At 41.2% G+C, this 19733-nt stretch overlaps 1 protein-coding gene across 4 annotated transcripts in view; it reads left to right on the top strand.

Moving 5' to 3' along the window:
- Positions 1-18511, top strand: part of celf3a (cugbp, Elav-like family member 3a) — a gene marked incomplete at its 5' end in the record, with an annotated part of 29084 nt that extends 10573 nt beyond the window's left edge. Inside the window, 13 exons of one of the 4 annotated variants that reach the window (XM_084080903.1) lie at positions 2463-2511; positions 4006-4134; positions 5830-5909; positions 7492-7635; positions 8650-8794; positions 9180-9233; positions 9366-9515; positions 10759-10779; positions 11646-11705; positions 12297-12401; positions 13812-13955; positions 14525-14656; positions 17825-18511. In XM_084080903.1, coding sequence (XP_083937029.1) covers positions 2463-2511; positions 4006-4134; positions 5830-5909; positions 7492-7635; positions 8650-8794; positions 9180-9233; positions 9366-9515; positions 10759-10779; positions 11646-11705; positions 12297-12401; positions 13812-13955; positions 14525-14652 — 1209 coding nt within the window. In that variant the 3' untranslated portion in view covers positions 14653-14656; positions 17825-18511. Of the gene's footprint in view, positions 1-2462; positions 2512-4005; positions 4135-5829; positions 5910-7491; positions 7636-8649; positions 8795-9179; positions 9234-9365; positions 9516-10758; positions 10780-11645; positions 11706-12296; positions 12402-13811; positions 13956-14524; positions 14776-17824 lie in introns of those variants that run through there. The other 3 variants (XM_084080904.1, XM_084080906.1, XM_084080905.1) reach the window with 3 other exon arrangements.
- Between the last annotated feature and the right edge of the window lie 1222 nt (positions 18512-19733).

The following is a 19733-nucleotide window of genomic DNA, read 5'->3' as shown; positions in this document are numbered from 1 at the left end:
TGGAAAATAGCCAATCTACAAGCTCACAACAAATGGCATTGCGACACGTTGTGAGCTTGTAGATCTGCTATTTTTACAGAATTTTCACCCCAGAATAGGGACTTTGGGGTTCATGTGCTTAACAGAGGAGTTCTGGGTTTGGGTGACTGGTTTTCGCCACAGTTTCCGGGCCTGTGTTTACCTGACCCCCCTGTGTGTCATTTTAGATTCCTTTGGCTATTTAAAAAGCTCAAACAAGCTCAAAACCGCGCTACAAGCGTGCAGATCTGCTATTTTTGAAAAAAAAGGAGGAAAAAAAATTGTGCAAATCTTTGAATTTTAAAGCGAACATTTGTAACTCAAACCTTTGCTTCTGGGGTCCCTGGGACAAACTATTTTGAGATGGGGTCGGCGGCCAAATACATATAATTTTTGGGGTCCTTGACATGAAAAAGTGTGAGAACCACTGATGTAGCAACATAGGTTCTTTTCAAAAAAACTGTTAGGATTTAGAAGACATGTTGTAGAATCTGCCTCAGGTCTTAATGGGTAAATTGATGTGATCGTTTGGACAAAACATTGGACACAGTGGCACTCTGCAGTAGCTGCTGCTGGTGTGTTCAGGGCCTGGGTTGGTGCTGGGGGGAGACGACAGTGTTTCTGCATGCCGGTCCTGGCAGTGGGGCGAGCGCGGCCCGGGCCGTGGCGGCTCTGATCAATACTCGTCTCCCACCCAGTGACCGATCACTTCTGATCAATCAGCATGCGCAGGATCAGTGACTGGCTGAAATGTCATCGGCTCCATAATTAAGACCTTCATTAAGCCACCAGTTAACGGAGTGTCACTCTGTTGTTCTCACCCCCCACCCATCCCCCTCTTTCCCCCCCTGGCTCCCTTCCTCCACATGCGACCCCCCAACCCCCACCCCAACCCCCGAGCCCACCCTCCCTGTTCCTAATTCGTTCTCTTGTTCTTTCTGTTCATCTATTTCTAGACCACTATACATTTTGAAAGAGGAGGCACTGGTGTGTGCAAAAAATGGTCATATAAGGATTTGAGTCAAACAATGGAGGACAATTGTTGAGCAGTAAAAAAGAACGTCATTTCAGCGGATTGGCTTTTGATGAATTATGAAAAGGTCACCTAATTCCCTCTTTGTTTCCGTTGTGCCCTCCATCTTACTTCGTCTCTCTCTCTCTCTCTCTCTCTCTCTCTCTCTCTCTCTCTCTCTCTCTCTCTCTCTCTCTCTCTCTCTCTCTCTCTCTCCTCTCCTCTCTCTTTCTCTCCCTCTCTCTCTCCCTTTTCCCCTCAGATTTTATCCATCCAGCATCCACTCCTAACCAATGTCTTTTTTTATCCTTCTCTCTTTGCCTCCCTCTTTTCTCTCTGTCTCTCTCTCTCACTCAGGCTCTGTCAGAATCTCTCGCTATTCTAATGCTGCGTGCTTCTGTAATCCAGATTAGCCGGCGAGCGTTCTTAATCTTATCACTTCCCCAATCCCGCGTGGGTGTGTGCTTTTCCTGGTTTAGTGTGATAGGAGGGGAGAAGGAGTGATGAGGAACGACGCGGGCAGGATTAACGAAGGGCAATTCTGAGAGAGGGGGGAGATACAGAGAGAGAGAGGAAGGTGACAAAAAGGAAAGGCTGTACAAACGGTGTGGCTTAATTTATGCCTTGTCGCACATAACTGTAAAACAGTCACGCAACGAAGTATAAATTAGCCTTAAAACTGTGACATGTCGCACATATCGGTGTCACCCGCAGACAGGCGAGCGTTGGGAAGAAAAATAAGGGATGGAGAGTGCAATTAGTGGATGAATGGTAGAGGATGTTGAGAAGGCCAGACTTCAGAGGAATGGAAATCAGAGGGAAGGTCACCCCACACTGCACCCTGTCAAATCAACACAATACACACGTCCGTGTACATAAACACCTATTCATGATGACGTCTGGCCACCATTCAAATCTTCCTTTACGTCACTGCTTTTAAATGTGGCCATGGAAATGTAAATCCACATATATGTACACTTGCATTGTACATGCGTATGAATGTTTAGAAAATTATGTAAATCATGTGTACATATTTGGGGTCAAGTTGCCATCCTTCATGTGTTGCCGAACACATCCACTGTATGATGAATATTGACTTGTCACATTAACTGACTTAAACCCTATATCATTTGTTGATCTATACTTGTCTTGGACCCCTTGCTTTTTCCCCTTCACACCAAATCTCTTTGCTGAAAATAGCAGATTTACAAGCTCACACAGCCTGACACATTTTGTATGCTTGTATACCTACCTTTTTGCTGAATATTTGCCTATTATGAAATGCCCAGAATAGGGACGCTGGGATTCATATGTTTAACTCTGTCTGTCTGTCTGTCTGTCTGTCTGTCTGTCTGTCTGTCTGTCTGTCTGTCTGTCTGTCTGTCTGTCTGTCTGTCTGTCTGTCTGTCTGTCTGTCTCCTTGTCCCCACAGATGAACCGTCCCATCCAGGTGAAACCAGCCGACAGCGAGGGCAGAGGGGGTAAGAAACACCTGAACACCTGTCCGTCCCCCCCAGAGCAAGAACACCTGTTCAAACAGCAGCACCTCCGTAGACTTTAAATAACACTTTTGCATAGAAAAACTCCAGTCTACCACATGTACTGTTCTGTTCTCCCCCTTATCTCTCCTGCTCTCTTTCTGTCTTGCATGTGAAGGAAAACTATGAAGAGTGAAATAGTCATTTAACCTGTTTATGTTGTAGTCCTTGTCCCTTCAGCTTTAACATTAACACAACACAGCAAACTGTGTGTCTTTCCAGACCAACGCTTTTTAGAAAAAAGCTTCAGTGATGAAGAGCGTCCACTAAATATAACAAAAAGAAAGCTCGTAAATCATTGGTCTGAATCTCCAGAGATGTCATTTGACATTTTCAGAGTTTCCTTCTTTGTAGATAATGTGTTTTTGCACTCCGACTTTCTCTGGGCAGGTGCGTAGGAGAGGAACAGTTACCGTTGAATAGTCTTCACTTACAAACAATATTATTAATGCAACGTTTCAGATGACCGAAATGTTGCCAGAGGGTCGACCGTTGACTTAATACAATTGTTTGTAAGTGCAGATAGTGTGTGGGAGTGTCATTCTAACACACCCAGTACTTTGAAAATGGTAAAGGAACTAAAATACCACTTTGAAATGGTATTAAACAATGGCAAATGTTAAAAGTAAAATTCACTATTGATAATTTTAGATTCTGGAATTTGGAATGAAACCTGCATTATATTCTGCCATGCATTCAGTTGTCAGTGAGTGTCGGTATGAATTTGCAGCCTAGTTTTTGGTTGGTTTCATGGGCTTAAGGTAGAGCAACATTTGGACCTGCTCCTTGGACAGCATGAAGGTTAACAGATGCTGTTTGTGTGATTTTTTATATCCAAGCTACTGCCATCTGGTGGTTGTCTGAAGAATTGCAGTATCTAGACACAAGGATTTTGTAAACAAGCATAGTACTGTAGGTTGTAGGTTGAGGAAAATGTAAGGATTTTGCTGTAAACTTAGAGTTGGAAAACTTGCCATTACACTTACAAAATAATTGCTGGCAAGAAATTGAATTATGTTTTGCAGCCAAAGTTATATGTTTTCTGAAGACAATGCTCAAACACTGTGTTTTTGAGCCCAGGTTAATCTGCGTTCTATATTCCCTGAGGCATTTTCAAAAGCAACATTTCTACAAAATAGATATTCACCCTGAAATGAAACACAAGAATTGTAGGTTGTAGAAAATGTAATCTCTTATACATTTATATTGTGTATGCGTACACGTTACATGCAGCGAGATAGCATGTTCCCCTCAACCCTTTCATGTCCTCTCTTCTCCCTCAATCCTCTAACTATTTATTATTCCAATGTCTATCTCTCCTGTCCCCAAATGCACCCCCCATCACCCTTTTCCCTCCTCTATCTCCATCAAACTATGTTCCTCTATTTTCTTTTTTTCCTCCCTCCATCTTGCCCACTTGCCTCTCCTTCCCCTCAGAAGACAGGAAGCTGTTTGTGGGCATGCTGGGAAAACAGCAGGCAGATGCTGATGTGAGGAAAATGTTTGAGGCATTTGGCAGCATAGAGGAGTGTACGGTTCTCCGCGGCCCAGACGGCACCAGCAAAGGTAAACTCACTCCTCGTGTTCGGAAATAACCCAGGCTGAGTCCCCTACAAAACCCTTAACCCACTAAGACCTGAGGCCGATTCTACAAATGCCTCCTAAATCAGTAGTTCTCAAACTTTTTCGTAATTCAAAATGATTCAACATTTTCCAGACACTTTCAAGATTTTTTGATAATGTTCAAAAATGGCAGATGTACAAGCTCGCAGTGCGGCACTAAGTGTGAGCTTGCATATCTGCTATTTTTGAATAGCCAAGGCTAAAATCTAAAATTGACAGATGCCTTTCCGGTCTTAATGGGTTAAAAAATCTTTAACAATAAGGCCATCTTTGATTGCTTTGTAAATTATTCGAACCGCAATCCTCACGGTTCTCAAGATGATTTAGGGAAACCAACACGCACGCTTTAATGTACTCTCCCCCTCTGTATGTTTCAATATTGTCACTGTTGGGTGGAAACCGTGTATGTCCAAAACCATTACTTTGCATTAAGTGGAAAAAAAGAACCTGTGTTCCAATGGATCCAATGTATAGTAGTTAGTCAGAAGCTCTTGTTAATACTTTTATTTGGTTAAATATGTATAAAACCCAAGGACAGACTCAAAGACCAACTGAAAGGAAAATAATATTTTCTCTCTTTTAGAGCATATCTGTTGTCATAATGGGAACATAATTTAGTTTACCAAATTAGATGCCAAATAAATATGTTTTGGTATACAAAAATGGTAAAGGAACTAATATCAAATCCACAATGTTTACAATTTTTAGCTATCTACAGTAGGCTATATAGCTATATTCACTATTTTTTTTTGCAACACTGTCATACGTAGAAGTATAGAATAGGACATTCATTTATGAAAATACACAAAAAGATGAAATATGGAGATATACGGATTCTGCCCGAAAGCGACAATATTTTAAGTCCTGTTTTTAACTGTCCTTCATGCTTTCATGCGGGGTGAGAAAAATGACAGTGAAAGGTGAAACCATTTGTGTTGGCGCTTACCTGCTATTTTCTTAAGTAGCTGCTTGCGTACGTCATCATCACCAGTCACCTTCCGTGAATTACCATTATCAACAACAACAATGCTAACGATATGTGGCGTGTAAATCAAGGAGCAGTGACACTTCAAACACAGACGCTTGATTTTCTTCTGTTTGTTGTATGAGGCATGACTAATGGTGCAATAGGTTTTATGGGTCATGGCTAATGATGCGTGCCGAGGTTTACGGGCTGTGATTGATGAAGCCATGAACGTTTTGTGGTCCATGCTTAATGACGCCATGGTAACAGATGAAGTGTTGGGCTGCAAGGTGGCCGCCATTGTGTTTCCTCAAAGAATTGTAGTTGATACGTATTATTGAGTGCACATGTGTGTCTTTTCTGCATGTGTCTCACTCTCTGCATGTGTGTGTGTGTGTGTGTGTGTGTGTGTGTGTGTGTGTGTGTGTGTGTGTGTGTGTGTGTGTGTGTGTGTGTGTGTGTGTGTGTGTGTGTGTGTGTGTGTGTGTGTGTGTGTGTGTGTGTGTGTGTGTGTGTGTGTGTGTGGAGAGAGAGTGTTCACGTTTTTGCTTAAGTGTGTGTGTAGAGAGAGCGCTCGCTTTTGTGCTCACGTGTGTCTGTGTGTACGTGCGTGTGTGCATGTGTACGGTTGTGTGACTGACAACATTTAACTGTGTGTCGTTTTGATGATGTAGGATGTGCGTTTGTGAAGTACCAGAGCAACGCTGAGGCCCAGGCTGCTATCAGCTCTCTGCATGGGAGCCGCACTCTACCGGTTAGACAAACACACACACACACACACACACACACACACACGCACACACACACACACACACACACACACACACACACACACACACACACACACACACACACACACACACACACACACACACACACACACACACACACACACACCACGCACGCACACACGCTTACACACACACACACACACACACACACACACACACACACACACACACACACACACACACACACACACACACACACACACACACGCTCCAAACCCAATCATTTAGGCACTTAACATGGTGACTCAGCCAACAGTCACCATTTCTCCTTTCTGTCCTCTTACTCCTACACACACACACACACACCCCACACACACACACACACAAACGTGCGCGCGCACGCACACACACACACACACACACACACACACACACACACACACACACACACACACACACACACACACACACACACACACACACACACACACACACACACACACACACACACACACACACACAGACCACAATACAACACACTACATTACACTTCACCCTGGAGAGAGGACAAAATGTTTGTGAAATGTCCTCTCCTCCATTATCCTGTTCTAGGTCATTCTACAGCATAGATTGAAAGTAATGCGAGAGCACAAACGGATAAAAAATATGAATACATCTTTCATTGTATTTTACCTTTATTCTTGTAAAGGCATTGCTGAAAAACATGTGATCCATATTTGATCAGATTTTTCTTTCATTTTGTAAAAAAAATGTTTTAAAACTATAACATTACGTTGGACATGTTAGTGATACACATTAATGATACATATATACATAGGTATGATGCATACCTATATACTTAGTTGACTGGGGTCCAGATCGAATTGCAGATCCAAGCTCTGCGTTGTGAGCCGTCTTTGCATGCTTCATGTAGTTGTGAGCTTGTAGATCTGCTAGTTTCACAGAACGGTTGCCTCAGGATAGGGCTACCAGGATTCATGTGGTTAAAGGACTGTTTTTGACTGTTAAATCACTGTTTTTTATATCATTTCTACAGTGCAGAGAAACAGGGTGGTAGCACATTAGAAGATAACATGCTCAGCCGGACTGGAGCCCATGATGTGGCAATTCTGTCTAGGGCTGCAATTATCGATTATTTTCTTAGCAATTATTCTATTGATTACTTTTGTGATTAATCAAGAAGTGCATCTTTTTAATACTTGGTTTCTAAATCAACGAAATGAATGTATTTTCTTTTAATAATTGACCAAATCAATTAGTCTGATTAACCTCTTAAGCTCTATTTTATACTTATACGTACAAAGTTGTTGCATAAAAGTAGCCTCACAATGCTCACTATGCATCGTATTACGTTATGAGTGTAGGAGAGACTGTCTGTCTCTCCTACACGGTCTCCCTCTCACCTCCTACTGTCTGGGCTGTCCACTGCCCAGACACCAGTAGTGGGCCAGTAGTGGACTATCCGCTGTCATAAAATAACTTTGGAAGTACTTTATTGCCAAGTACAGTATGACGTTCATGCAAGTAATGCATGGATGGGTGGGTGAATAGATGGAGAAATAATGTTTCCTGTTCACCCAACAGGGTGCCTCGTCCAGCCTGGTGGTGAAGTTTGCAGACTCGGAGAAGGAGCGGGGGATTCGCAGAATGCAGCAGGTGGCCTCTCAGCTGGGGGTCATCAGCCCAATGACTCTGCACCTCGGAGCCTACAACGCCTACACACAGGCTGTGAGTACTGCAACTACCTTACATACACCTCACGGACCTGAGAGTACAAACTCTGAAAGCACACTTGGCTTATGCACATTTCTTCCATTTTCTTCCTTTTTGTAATTAGGTACCAGGGTATGAATGAGTCATATTTTGGCTTAGGACCATCACATTAGTTACAGTATATGTTTTTTTTAGGGCCACATGGGGTTTAGGCCCATCAAATGTTCAGTTATATGGGGTTCAGGATAGAGATGTCCGATATTATCGGCTGATATTAAGCATAAAAATGTTATATCGTAAAATATCACTATCGTTTTTTGAAACCAACTGACGCTCGTTGACGCTCGTTAATGGTATAGGCATCAAGGCAATTATGCTTCTGCACTGTCAAATAGGCCGACATCAAAACCATCAACATCACTGTATTATATTTGATTTATTAGATATTATATTGATATTATAGCTATTTATTTTATTAGATATGTGATGTTGTTACCTGACAATTAGTTGACTTTTGGTGAAAAAGCCTGCATATATCGGTATCGGTTGATATCGGAACTTAGGAGTTGGACAATATCGGAATATCGGATGTCGGCAAAAAAGTAAATATTGGACATCCCTAATTCAGGACCATCATATATTCAGTCATCAAGTTTTAGGCCCATTATACAGTATGTTCATTTAAAATTGGGTTTCAGTTATATGTGGTTTAAACCCATCATATATTCATTCGTTTATTATTACAAAAACTAATTTTGTCCTCATGAATTGAATACATAGGACCACAATGGAAAACAAGCCCTCAGGGCTTTTTGTGTTATACTTTTAGCATCATTGTATAATCGTACCACTGTACTATTTGCAAACTGTTAATAAAGTATTCAAATCCCGAGGCACCATTTGATTGATTGATTGAACACCACCCCTCGTCCCTAACACTGTCTCTGTCACTCTCTCTCTTATATTGCTCTTTCTACCCGTCCTGCCCTCGTTCTCCGCCCTGCTACCCTGACCCTCTCCATCCGGTAGCTGGTACAGCAGCAGGCTCTGGTGGCCCAGTCGGCCTACTTGTCTCCTGTCGCCACGGTGGCGGCTGTTCAGATGCAGCAGCTGGCCGCCCTCAACCCCAGCAGCATCATTGCCACGCCCATCGCATCCATCACCCCCTCCTCAGGTAACGAGAGGCGGATGTCTGCCGCTGGCTCACTTTGATTAGATTTACAGTTAGAAGTAGGATGGTGGATGCACGCAGCAGGGCAGGGTGGAGGAGGAAAGAGCATGCTAGCTGTTGTGAAGCCATATAATGTGCCAGCTGGTATTTATTTATTTATTTGTTTATTACTTTTTGTCCATCCGTTTTGTATCTGGTAAATCATGTTGAGCTACATTACAGAATGCAGCTCAACGTGATTTACGTGATTTATATGGAAGTTGCTATACAAATCAGGTTTATTAGTGGGCTAGTTGGGGCGGCTTTCAGCTGAGTGGGTATGGAGGCCGTCTGGTAATCAGAAGGTAACCGGTTCGTCTCCTGGTCCGCCCATGTCTATGTGTCAAAGGTTTCCTGAGCAAGACCCTTCCCCCCCTTGACCATCTGAGCAACCATCAACTGGGTGAAGCTGAAACAGAATTTTTGAATTTTGAATGACTTTTAAGTGCTATATAAATAAAAGGTATTATTATTATTATTATTGTTGTTATTATTATTATTATTAACAACATATCTTGACGTATCTTGTGTGCAGGAACCAGTACTCCTCCCAGTATGGCTGCCACACCAGTTCCTGCCCTGCCTCCACCAATCTCAGTGAATAGCTACCCCTCATTGCCAGCTCCACCAAATGGGCAATCAGCAACCGAAGCACTGTACACCAATGGTGTCCATGCATATCAAGGTACAGTACATCCATGTCACTAGCGATGAGTGATGAAATGTATCTACATTCTCCAGTGCTCTTTTTGACAGCTTTGCTGTGATAATACTGTAGCAGACTTAAAGGAAGAGTAAGTGATATTTTTTGGTTAAAACATAAAGTTTAGTATAGTGATTTAACCTTGTTAAAAGGTTAAATCACTATATTCTAATAGTAATAATTGCTATAGAGTGTTTGTTCAGTACCAGAGGTCTCCCCATCTCTCCAGCTCTTTAATAAACATAAAATACATTTTCAGGTGGGTTGCAAAAAAAAAAGAAAAGTACCCATTTATCAGCTTCATTTTTATAGTGTCCCAGTTCCAATTTTGTCTGCTCATTTCTTTGTGTCATCACTTCCAATTTCACTTGTTTAATCTGTATCCTGTCTGAGTTCTCTATCCTGATTGGATAAAACTGGTATCCCGACCTGAAAATGCATTTTCTGTTTAATAAAGAGCTGGAGAGACATGCACAGACTGCACTCTATAGCAATGAGCAGAATATAGAGCTATTTAACACTTATTTTAAACAAAGAAAATCCCTTACCCTACCTTTAATGTAAAATTGAGAGGAAATGTATTTCACAAATTGATCTCAATACATAAAATATGATACGATATTACTTTATTATCAGCTCTCACTGACTCAGCAGCCATGTATGCAACACATAATACACATATTTGTCATAACACAGAGAAACAAAGCAAAATAAATTGCATACATAAAATCATGAAGACAAGAGCAATGTCCACCACTCAGCCTTCCCCTGGCCAGATTCTAAATTAAGCCTCAAAATCGACTGATGGACAAAGGACCTCTTTAGTCTGACCTTATTGTATTTTGGAACGCTGTATCTCCTTCCTGAAGGCAGCAACCTATATTCCCTTTTCAAAACATGGCTAGTGTTTGAAGTGATATTCCTTGCCAACCTTAGCATACTGTTATTATATGTAGATGCATAGAGTATCTCAAGTGGTTGTCCAACTATATTTGTCCAATACAAAATGAATGTTCAGTTGTTGCAGCAGTTGTGACTTTAAGGTAACAGACAAACATCCATACCAGGTGGTACTACAGTAGTGAATAACACTCATAATAACAGAAGTGAAAAACAAAAGAAGAATTTGTCTACTTGCACCAAAAGATCTTAGACGGTGAAGAAAATAAATTCTTTGCTTTGTTTTCTTGCCCACGGATTCAATGTGATCTTTCCATGACAAAAGATGGTCTATTACAACTCCTAGGTATGTATATGAGCATACCTGGTTGATCTGTTCACCATGAATAGTAATGGGGGATCTGTGTATCAAAATGTGATTGATTGATTGATTGATTGATTGATTGATTGATTGATTGATTGATTGGTGTAAAGGAATAATTGACTGATTGACACCTTGACTAGCCATTACGGGAATTGGCTTTACAACTTAACAGCATAGAACACACACAAATAGAGACAAATAAAAGACACAAAATACTTTACAAATATCATCCACTTTTATTATTGTATTATTCATTTTATGTTATGATACATGAGTTCATACTGTAGCTGGTGCATATTGTCATGTAAGTGCACAGTCATTCCTTACTTTGGTACGTGGTTGGGAGTTTTTTCAGTTGTTGTAAGTTAACCACTTAAGCCCTGTTTTATACTGATCTGATATAGCTGTCTACAGGCTCACAGTGCATTGCGAGCTTGTAGATCTGTTTTTTTTTCCCGATTTAGTTTTTTGAAAAAGTTTGAAAATGTTCGCCTATAATGACTTGCCCAAAATAGGGACGCCATGCAGGGTTAATGTGGTTAATGCATGCATATGTGACACATAATGACTTAATTATAGAGTGCACATACACACCAGTGTTCTTCATACAGGCAGCGGTTCATCTGCTGATTCACTGTACCAGAACTAATGTAGACTCAGATGAAATGAAACAAATTAAAGCAGTGAGGTTGGTCCAAATGTTATTTGGAGCATGCTGATGTGGCCTGGATAGCATGTAGCATCTTTTTAACACATGTACCGTAGCAGTGGGTGTGATGACGACGATGATGATGATGATGATGATGATGATGATGATGATGATGATGATGATGTGTGTTGTGTCACAGCTCAGAGTCCAGTCCTAGACCCCCTCCAGCAGGCATACACAGGCATGCAGCACTATACAGGTACTGGTATTGCTGGTTATACAGCGTTTGATTGTAAATGCATTTAATTTTTGTTTGTCAAATGTAGTAGCTACAGCAGATTGTTATTCTTGTGAGTACATGCTACATAATAGTATATACAGTACAGTATTGTATACTGTATGTTTATTATACATTATGTTCTTTAAACAAGTTTATTTTCCTTTTTACTATTTATACAATATCAGACAGAGAGGGTTACACATTTTCACTCAGGCTCACAGGCAACTGCATTTGTTATAGCATTATATATCACTTATCTTCATACATCACAAAGATTATGTGAGACATATCCCAGTCGTTTGTAGTCATTACAAAAGTGAATTTGTTTACATGCTGAGAAAAGTTCTCTGAGGTCATTAAAAGTCTGAAATGTTGTCCTCTGTTGACCTATTCCTCTGTCTGTCTGTCTGTCTGTCTGTCTGTCTGTCTGTCTGTCTGTCTGTCTGTCTGTCTGTCTGTCTGTCTGTCTGTCTGTCTGTCTGTCTGTCTGTCTGTCTGTCTGCCTGTCTTTCTGTCTGTCTGTCTGTCTTTCTGTTTGTCTGCCCGTCTGTCTGACTTTGTGTCTATTAGCTACATACCCTGCTGCATATGGCCTCGTGGGACAGCCGTTCCCTCACCAACCACAACTAGTGGCCCAACAGCCACAACAACCTCAGCAGCTGCAGCAACGAGAAGGTACCATTCAGTAGCTTATACATATACTGTAGTGTGTGTATATTGTCCTGTCCTGTGTCAAGTTCAAAATTCTCCACTTTAGCAATGTTTCTCAGGCTGTGGAAGTCATAGCACACCCTATCTATGCATTGGATAGACTACTTGTCAACGCTATCGAGTCTATCGTTTGTGGTTTAAGCCCAGGCTGTAGCAAAGTGTGTAGAAAGGCAAGTACATGCCCCACATATCCACTGTTAGGTAGAGAAACAATTTTCAATACTGGACACTAGATCCAGTTTTACAACAGTACCAAGGTATTTTGAGGTATTTCAACTTGCAATTACAACAGCTATTTAATTATGTATTTGGCAGCCAGCCTACAACCATTATCCATAAGCACAATACAGTATGTTCATGTTAGAAGTTCATCATTTACCATATGGGTAAATAATCTAGAATATTCAATCTGTTACAGTGCGGATGTAGCTGAGTGAGAAATGGCCTCTGGTAATCAGAAGGTCACATGTGCCTGAGCAAGACATTTAACTCCTAACAGCCCTCCCCCAGCCATCAGCTGTGTGAAGCTCAAACTGAATGTTATACTGTAGTTCTCTCTTCAGTGCTACATTGCAGAATTAAATGAACACTCAGGATTTCACAATCTAGGTAACATAAATTAGTTAGGTAACATAAATTAGCCATTTCATTCACACTCATGGTTTCTAGATACAACTCCCATAACTTTATCATGGACAATTATGTTGTTCCTGCTCTTCCTGTTCCTGATCACATCCCAAATCCATGTAATTTATGTAGCAGCTACAGCGGTCATGATAATTGTGAAAAGAAACTTTTGGACGGATGTGCTTTCGCGCAGAATACTTAAGGCACTTTGCTTGCAGAGGCGAGATCATTGCATTTCCCTGCACATTACCACAGCATTACAATTCTACAAGTTCTCCTTCAGCATTGCAATTCCCTCTGAGTGGCTGAACAAGTCTTTAACCTCTTTTAAGGCCCTTGCACACAAGAGACTGATTTTGTAGCACAAAAAAATAAGAACAGACAACATTTTAAAACAAACACGCACTTCTCTATGACCGCTTGCATACCGATTCTGAAATTTCTGCCCGACGAGTGGCTGCGTTGGTACGTAATGTTTTCAGACGAACTCAGGACAATTCCTCATTTTTTTCGAATGTGTTAACAACTGAATGACCAATAGCAAATTGCTTTGGACTCTATTTGCAAGGGTCTTTATCATCATCCTCCCCTCGTCTCCCTTCTCTCTCTCTCTCTCTCTCTCTCTCTCTCTCTCTCTCTCTCTCTCTCTCTCTCTCTCTCTCTCTTCTCTCTCTCTCTCTCTCCCTCTCGCTCCCTGTGCAGTCTTGTCCGATCTGTCTCACAACTGTACCATTTTCAATTTTCCAGGTCCTGAGGGCTGTAACATCTTCATCTACCACCTGCCCCAGGAGTTCACCGACTCTGAGATGCTTCAGATGTTCCTGCCCTTTGGAAACGTAATCTCCGCAAAGGTCTTTGTTGACCGAGCCACCAATCAGAGCAAATGTTTTGGTGAGTCATGATGGCAGCAGTTAAAATGGTGCCAATCCCGCTTTAGACCAAAACCTAAAGCAGGCTGGCCACCATGAGGCCAATTTGAACATTTCTATTTTAGTGTCTTCCTTGACCTACTGACTGCCTGCGCAAACATTTTGCCGCTAATCAGGCCAGTGGTTTATGAATTAACTCTGGACTCTCACGCAGGCACGCACGCACACTCACTCACTCACGCATGCATGCACAAACAGGGCAAAAACATAATCTCCGCCCCTACCTTCTGCCCGATGGAGATGATAATGATCAAATTAATGATCATAATAATAATAATAATATCATACAATATAGGGTGAAGAGATTATCCAATTCACTTTTTTATGGGTGAATCAAATTCACTCTTCACTCTTTGTCTTTCAAAATGGAATAATTGCAATTTAAACACATTCATTTAAATTGTCATTCCTTTATAAAAAAAATCTTTTGTTCTCCTCCCGGAAGCAGGGAACATTCGAATACTGCATTTGTCTTCTCATACTGGAGGTGTATTTTGGGGGTTGTTAAGCTGTTATCTGTCTCTCTTACAGGTTTTGTGAGTTTTGACAACCCATCCAGCGCCCAGACTGCCATCCAGGCCATGAACGGGTTCCAGATCGGTATGAAGAGGCTGAAGGTTCAGCTCAAGAGGCCCAAGGATGCCAACAGACCCTACTGAAGAGGTGAGGGACTGGACTGACCAGGGGGACAGGGAGAGGAGAGAGTTACACAATGGGGACATGGACAGGATAGAGGTACAGAGAGACAGGGTGGACAAGGAGATGACAGGGTTACACAAATTCAAGAGGAACGAGTAGAGGAGAGAGTTGCAGAGAGACATGGGGAACAGGGTGAGGAGAGAGTTACAGAGAGACCAGGGGAACATGGAGAGGAGGGTTACAGACAGACATGGGGAACAGGGTGAGGAGAGACTTACAGAGAGATAAGGGGAAACAGGGTGAGGAGAGACTTACAGAGAGATCAGGGGAAACAGGGTGAGGAGAGTTACAGAGAGATCAGGGGAAACAGGGTGAGGAGAGACTTACAGAGAGATCAGGGGAAACAGGGTGAGGAGAGTTACAGAGAGATCAGGGGAAACAGGGTGAGGAGAGACTTACAGAGAGATCAGGGGAAACAGGATGAGGAGAGACTTACAGAGAGATCAGGGGAAACAGGATGAGGAGAGAGTTACAGAGAGATCAGGGGAAACAGGGTGAGGAGAGACTTACAGAGAGATCAGGGGAAACAGGGTGAGGAGAGACTTACAGAGAGATCAGGGGAAACAGGGTGAGGAGAGACTTACAGAGAGATCAGGGGAAACAGGGTGAGGAGAGAGTTACAGAGAGATCAGGGGAAACAGGGTGAGGAGAGTTACAGAGAGATCAGGGGAACAGTTTGAGGAGAGAGTTACAGACAGACATTGGGAACATGGAGAGGAGAGATTTACACAAAGACAAGGGGGCGGGGAGAGGAGAGAGTTACAGAGAGACCAGGGGGGACAGGGAGAGGAGAGGGTTACAGAGAGAGGAGAGAGTTACAGAGAGACTAGTGGACAGGGAGAGGACAGAGGAGAGAGAGTACAGCGCAATACATGCTCCCTCCAATATCCAAACTACTTTTTTTTCCCCGGAAAGGGAGGTGATGATAACTACATTTTGACGTCATTAAGAACTTCTGATAACTTTTCTTCGGATGCTCCCTCCACCCCAGATGTCCTGACTGTCGGAACTAGTTCGGAAAGCCCGTCCTAAACTGAACATTTTCCTACGTCGGAAGGAGCATGTATTGACATTTATACAGACAAGGAGGACAAGAAAAAGTTACACAAAGACTAGGGTGATGAGGTGAGGAGAGATTTACAGAGAGACCAGGAGAAGAAGAGAGAGTTACAGAGAGGCCAGGGGGACAGGAGAGGAGAGAGTTACAGAGATTGGGAGGAAGGGTGTGTGAAACATTGTGAAACATTTACAATGAGATTTACAATGCTAAAATTAATGTCTGTCTTCAATCACCTTCTAAATCAGCTTGTTTGAGGTTGCAGTTTTCTTGTAGTAGCAACAGTAAAAAGAAAAGAAAAGAAAAAGTACATTAAAATCAGACAGACCAGCTGCCTCTCTTATCTTTATGAACTGGGTTTGCGTATTGAAGTAGTGAAAGGTGTGCTAATTGTTCCAAAGTAGCTTTTTACACTATGAAATGTTTAATATTTAACCAGTCTTCTGTGGTAGGGTTGAAAACAGCTGCTGTTCGTCATTGATTTTTATTTTCACTTTTCATTTATTTATTTTTGTGCTGTGTCATGTCATTTTTCCTGGAAAAAAAAAACATCACACCACTCTCAAGACTGTCCTGTCCATACATATATCGTGGAGACTGCGTCGCTATGGCTCCGGTTGCCTAGCAACCGCTAAAACCTCCCCCTTCCTTCTCACTGCGTTGTAAGTTAATTGGCCTGTGTTGGTTGCTGTGGCGATATTGCCTGTGATGGTTGCCATTAGCAATTTTTATTTTGGGCCGTTGCCTTGATTCACCATGCTGAACTGCATGGCGAGTTACTGTGGCGACCATGAACTTGTGTTTGGTGCGTTGTGAGTTTCCTCTTTATTATTTTGTCCTGGTTTTTATCCTTAAAAAAAAAACACTGATCAATAATTGTCACATTACCTCAGATTTTGTAAGCAACTGATTATCATGACATGCTATTTTTGTAGTAATATAATAAATAACGTCTCATTGCCAAGAGCAAAATTAGCCTGTTAGTGATAACTAGTCCATCAAATATGGATTTATATTACAATTTTTTGCCTTTTTTTCATTAGTTTCCTTTTTTTGTTGTTTGTCATGATTATCATTCTTACATGTCCCCTGTTTAGTTGGTTGGTGTGGTAGTTTTGGTGAGTGGGGGATTTTCGTTTGGTTGTAACTAAACTCCAAGTGACTTTGTGCCTGAACTTTGTCTGTTTTTGTGAGATTGAATATTTACTGAACGTTTACATGTAAATGGTTGACAATGTATAGTAGTGTAAGCGTGCGTGTGTATGTACAGTGTGTGTGGGTGTGTGTGTGCGTGCGCGCACGTCAGTGAGAGACAGAAAGAGATTTAGTGCATCTGTTATTGTGTGATTTTCGTGAAAACGTGTGTATTTGTGTGTATGTGAACGTGAGTGTGTCGTAACGAACGAGACACTTAAGTTTCTCTAGAAGGTTTTGGATAAAACTGTATGGCCATCGTGACACGTGCTGCTGGCTGAGGAACTACTTTCCTCTGTAGGAATTCTGGGCTGCCAAGATATCATGAACAAAAATAAATGACTTTGATGCAGCCAGCCTGCATCATAGCTTTATTTTATTATTTTAAGCGTCTTCATTTACCTCAAATCAGGAGTCTAAAGTTTCCTCCAACACCAGCGTAGTGAATGAAATGCTCTCGAATGGGATTAGATCACATATTTGTACTGCATACAGTATAGTATATATAAAAAAGAATCCCATTGATAAAATGTGTTTCTTGAAGTGGTATTTTTGTTAGATGGTAATCAGGTTCAAAGACATACTTTCCAGAATTCCTACTGTGCATGTTCTGAATTGATTTGCCTGCGTAAACGAGATGAGAACCTATTTGATAAGGGACGTGCACACAGTAGCAGCAGTATGGTCACCTGTATGAGTTGCATGGGCACTAGGGTGTGCTTGTATAGCTGAATACTGAGACTTTACGGAGGCATCAGTTCAAGCAAGTGTGTATTACAATCTCCACTTCCAAAGACTAACCTCACTCAATATGTGTGTGTTTATCTATGTCATTTGTTTTAAAATGTTATTTTTATTTATTTTTATTTTTTCTTCTCCAGGGGGGGGGAAACCCTGAAAGTCCAATCAAGAAACCACTTTGGGATGCCCCAGCCTTTTGGTTGTTTGAACCAACCCTATAGCACAGGAGAGCAAAACATCACTGAAACCATACCTGTATGTGCTTAATAATGCCGACAATACCCATCACAATCTATAACAATATCAATACCAACAATATCAAACAAGCCACAGCTGTGTTCGGAGATGTCAACTGCTTCAGAGGTCATATCATTCCACAGATGGACTCAGTTCTACGATGTACATACATACAACTCTACTGTCAGCTACAAGATTTACATGTTAAGAAAAAGCATATCATTGATGTTTATTCTACCAAACAGGGTTCTACTGTATAGTGTGATTTGTAGTCTATGACGTAAGGAAGAAAAGGTTTAGTCTTCAAGGAAGGAACGAACGAACGAAGTAAGGAAAGAATGGAAAGGAGGAAAGGAAAGTCTAAGACTTTGTTTGAGAAAAGAAAATACTACTCTGTATGATTACCATTGGTAAGATTGTTCTGTAGAGTTAGTTTTATTATTTAAAAAAAGTAAATTAATGGGGGGTTGGGGTAATTAAACTGGAAGAGAAATGGATTTCTTCTAAATGTATATACTTTTGTTCAAAATGGAGTTGAAGGACTTAAGACTTGGTGAGTTAAAAATTCTCTGCTGCCACTACTTTTAGCGTTGACCAAGGGGGAGGGAGGGAGGGAGGGAAGGGAATTTTTCTATCTTGATTTTTTACGTTTGATTCATTTGTTAATCACTTTGATGGGGGTGAACAGGGGAAGACATGACAGGTTTTTTATTTTAGAAAATAGATGATTCCTGAGGCCTCCAAGGCCACTTACACAATTATTGTAGAGTTTTTAATTACATAAATGTACTTATGAAAGTAAAACAAAAAACAAAACAAAAAAACAAACAAACATTATAATGTTTCTTTATTTATTCTCTACAATCGCTGTTTTAAAACATATGTCTTTAAAGAAAATAAAGTACAATTTAGAAAAAAAGCTTTGTCTCTGTTGAGTTTGTCTGCTCTGTAATCTCCAGAAACATGAGTGACTACAAGTAAATGTAAAAATGTATTTGTCAATTTAAAAGACAAAATGCATGTGAAACTGTTCAACCAGAATAGGCCGGTTCCAGTGGTCCGGGGACCACAAGTGGTCCTTGAGGTGAGGGGGTTCCGGGTGGTCCCCAGCTAAATGATGGAGAGTTGGTAACCAAATGAACCCTTATAGATCTTTAACTCTTGAGAGGTTGGAGTTAAATTATTGTTAAACATCTGCATTACTTAATTAAATTAATGTTATTTTGATCAACGTTTGCCTGTTATCTCTCCTAATGGTACCACATCAATACAGCATGGAATTGTGGACAAAATCGTACCCAACGATAACAAAATTAAGTATTGGGTCTGAGAGTCTAAATCTCATCAAATGGTGGTCCATGGCTCAAATGCCGAATAAATAATGGACCTTGATATGAAAAGGGTTGTATACCACTGCTGCCTTATTTAAAGTGAGTCTTTCAGGGGTCTTTGCTGCTCTCTATGGGACCTGGCGAGTACTGCAGAAAGTGGGCTGTGGGGGTTGTCACTTGGGAAGGCAGGGCCTGCTATCCTAGACAGGAGTTCTGGTGTTATATAAGACAATGAAAATTAAATCATTTATTAATTTCATAGATATAGATGCTGCCTAGGAAGAGCATTGTAATAAGCAAGCCATCATTCTTTGTGCTACTTGTGTCCATTATAAAGCAACAGACCATCAATTATATTGGTGCCCTTTGTTATTGAAGTTTATTTTATATATTGCATTAGGTCAAGTGACACTGCAGGCAGGCATTTACATTCCAGAGGTTGTGCTATTATTATTTAATACATTCTGAATATATTAAAAAC

This window comes from Gymnoscopelus microlampas, assembly GCF_963454915.1.
Source record: "Gymnoscopelus microlampas genome assembly, chromosome: 15".
NCBI lineage: Eukaryota > Metazoa > Chordata > Actinopteri > Myctophiformes > Myctophidae > Gymnoscopelus > Gymnoscopelus microlampas.
This window is presented reverse-complemented; position numbering and strand designations above follow the sequence as displayed.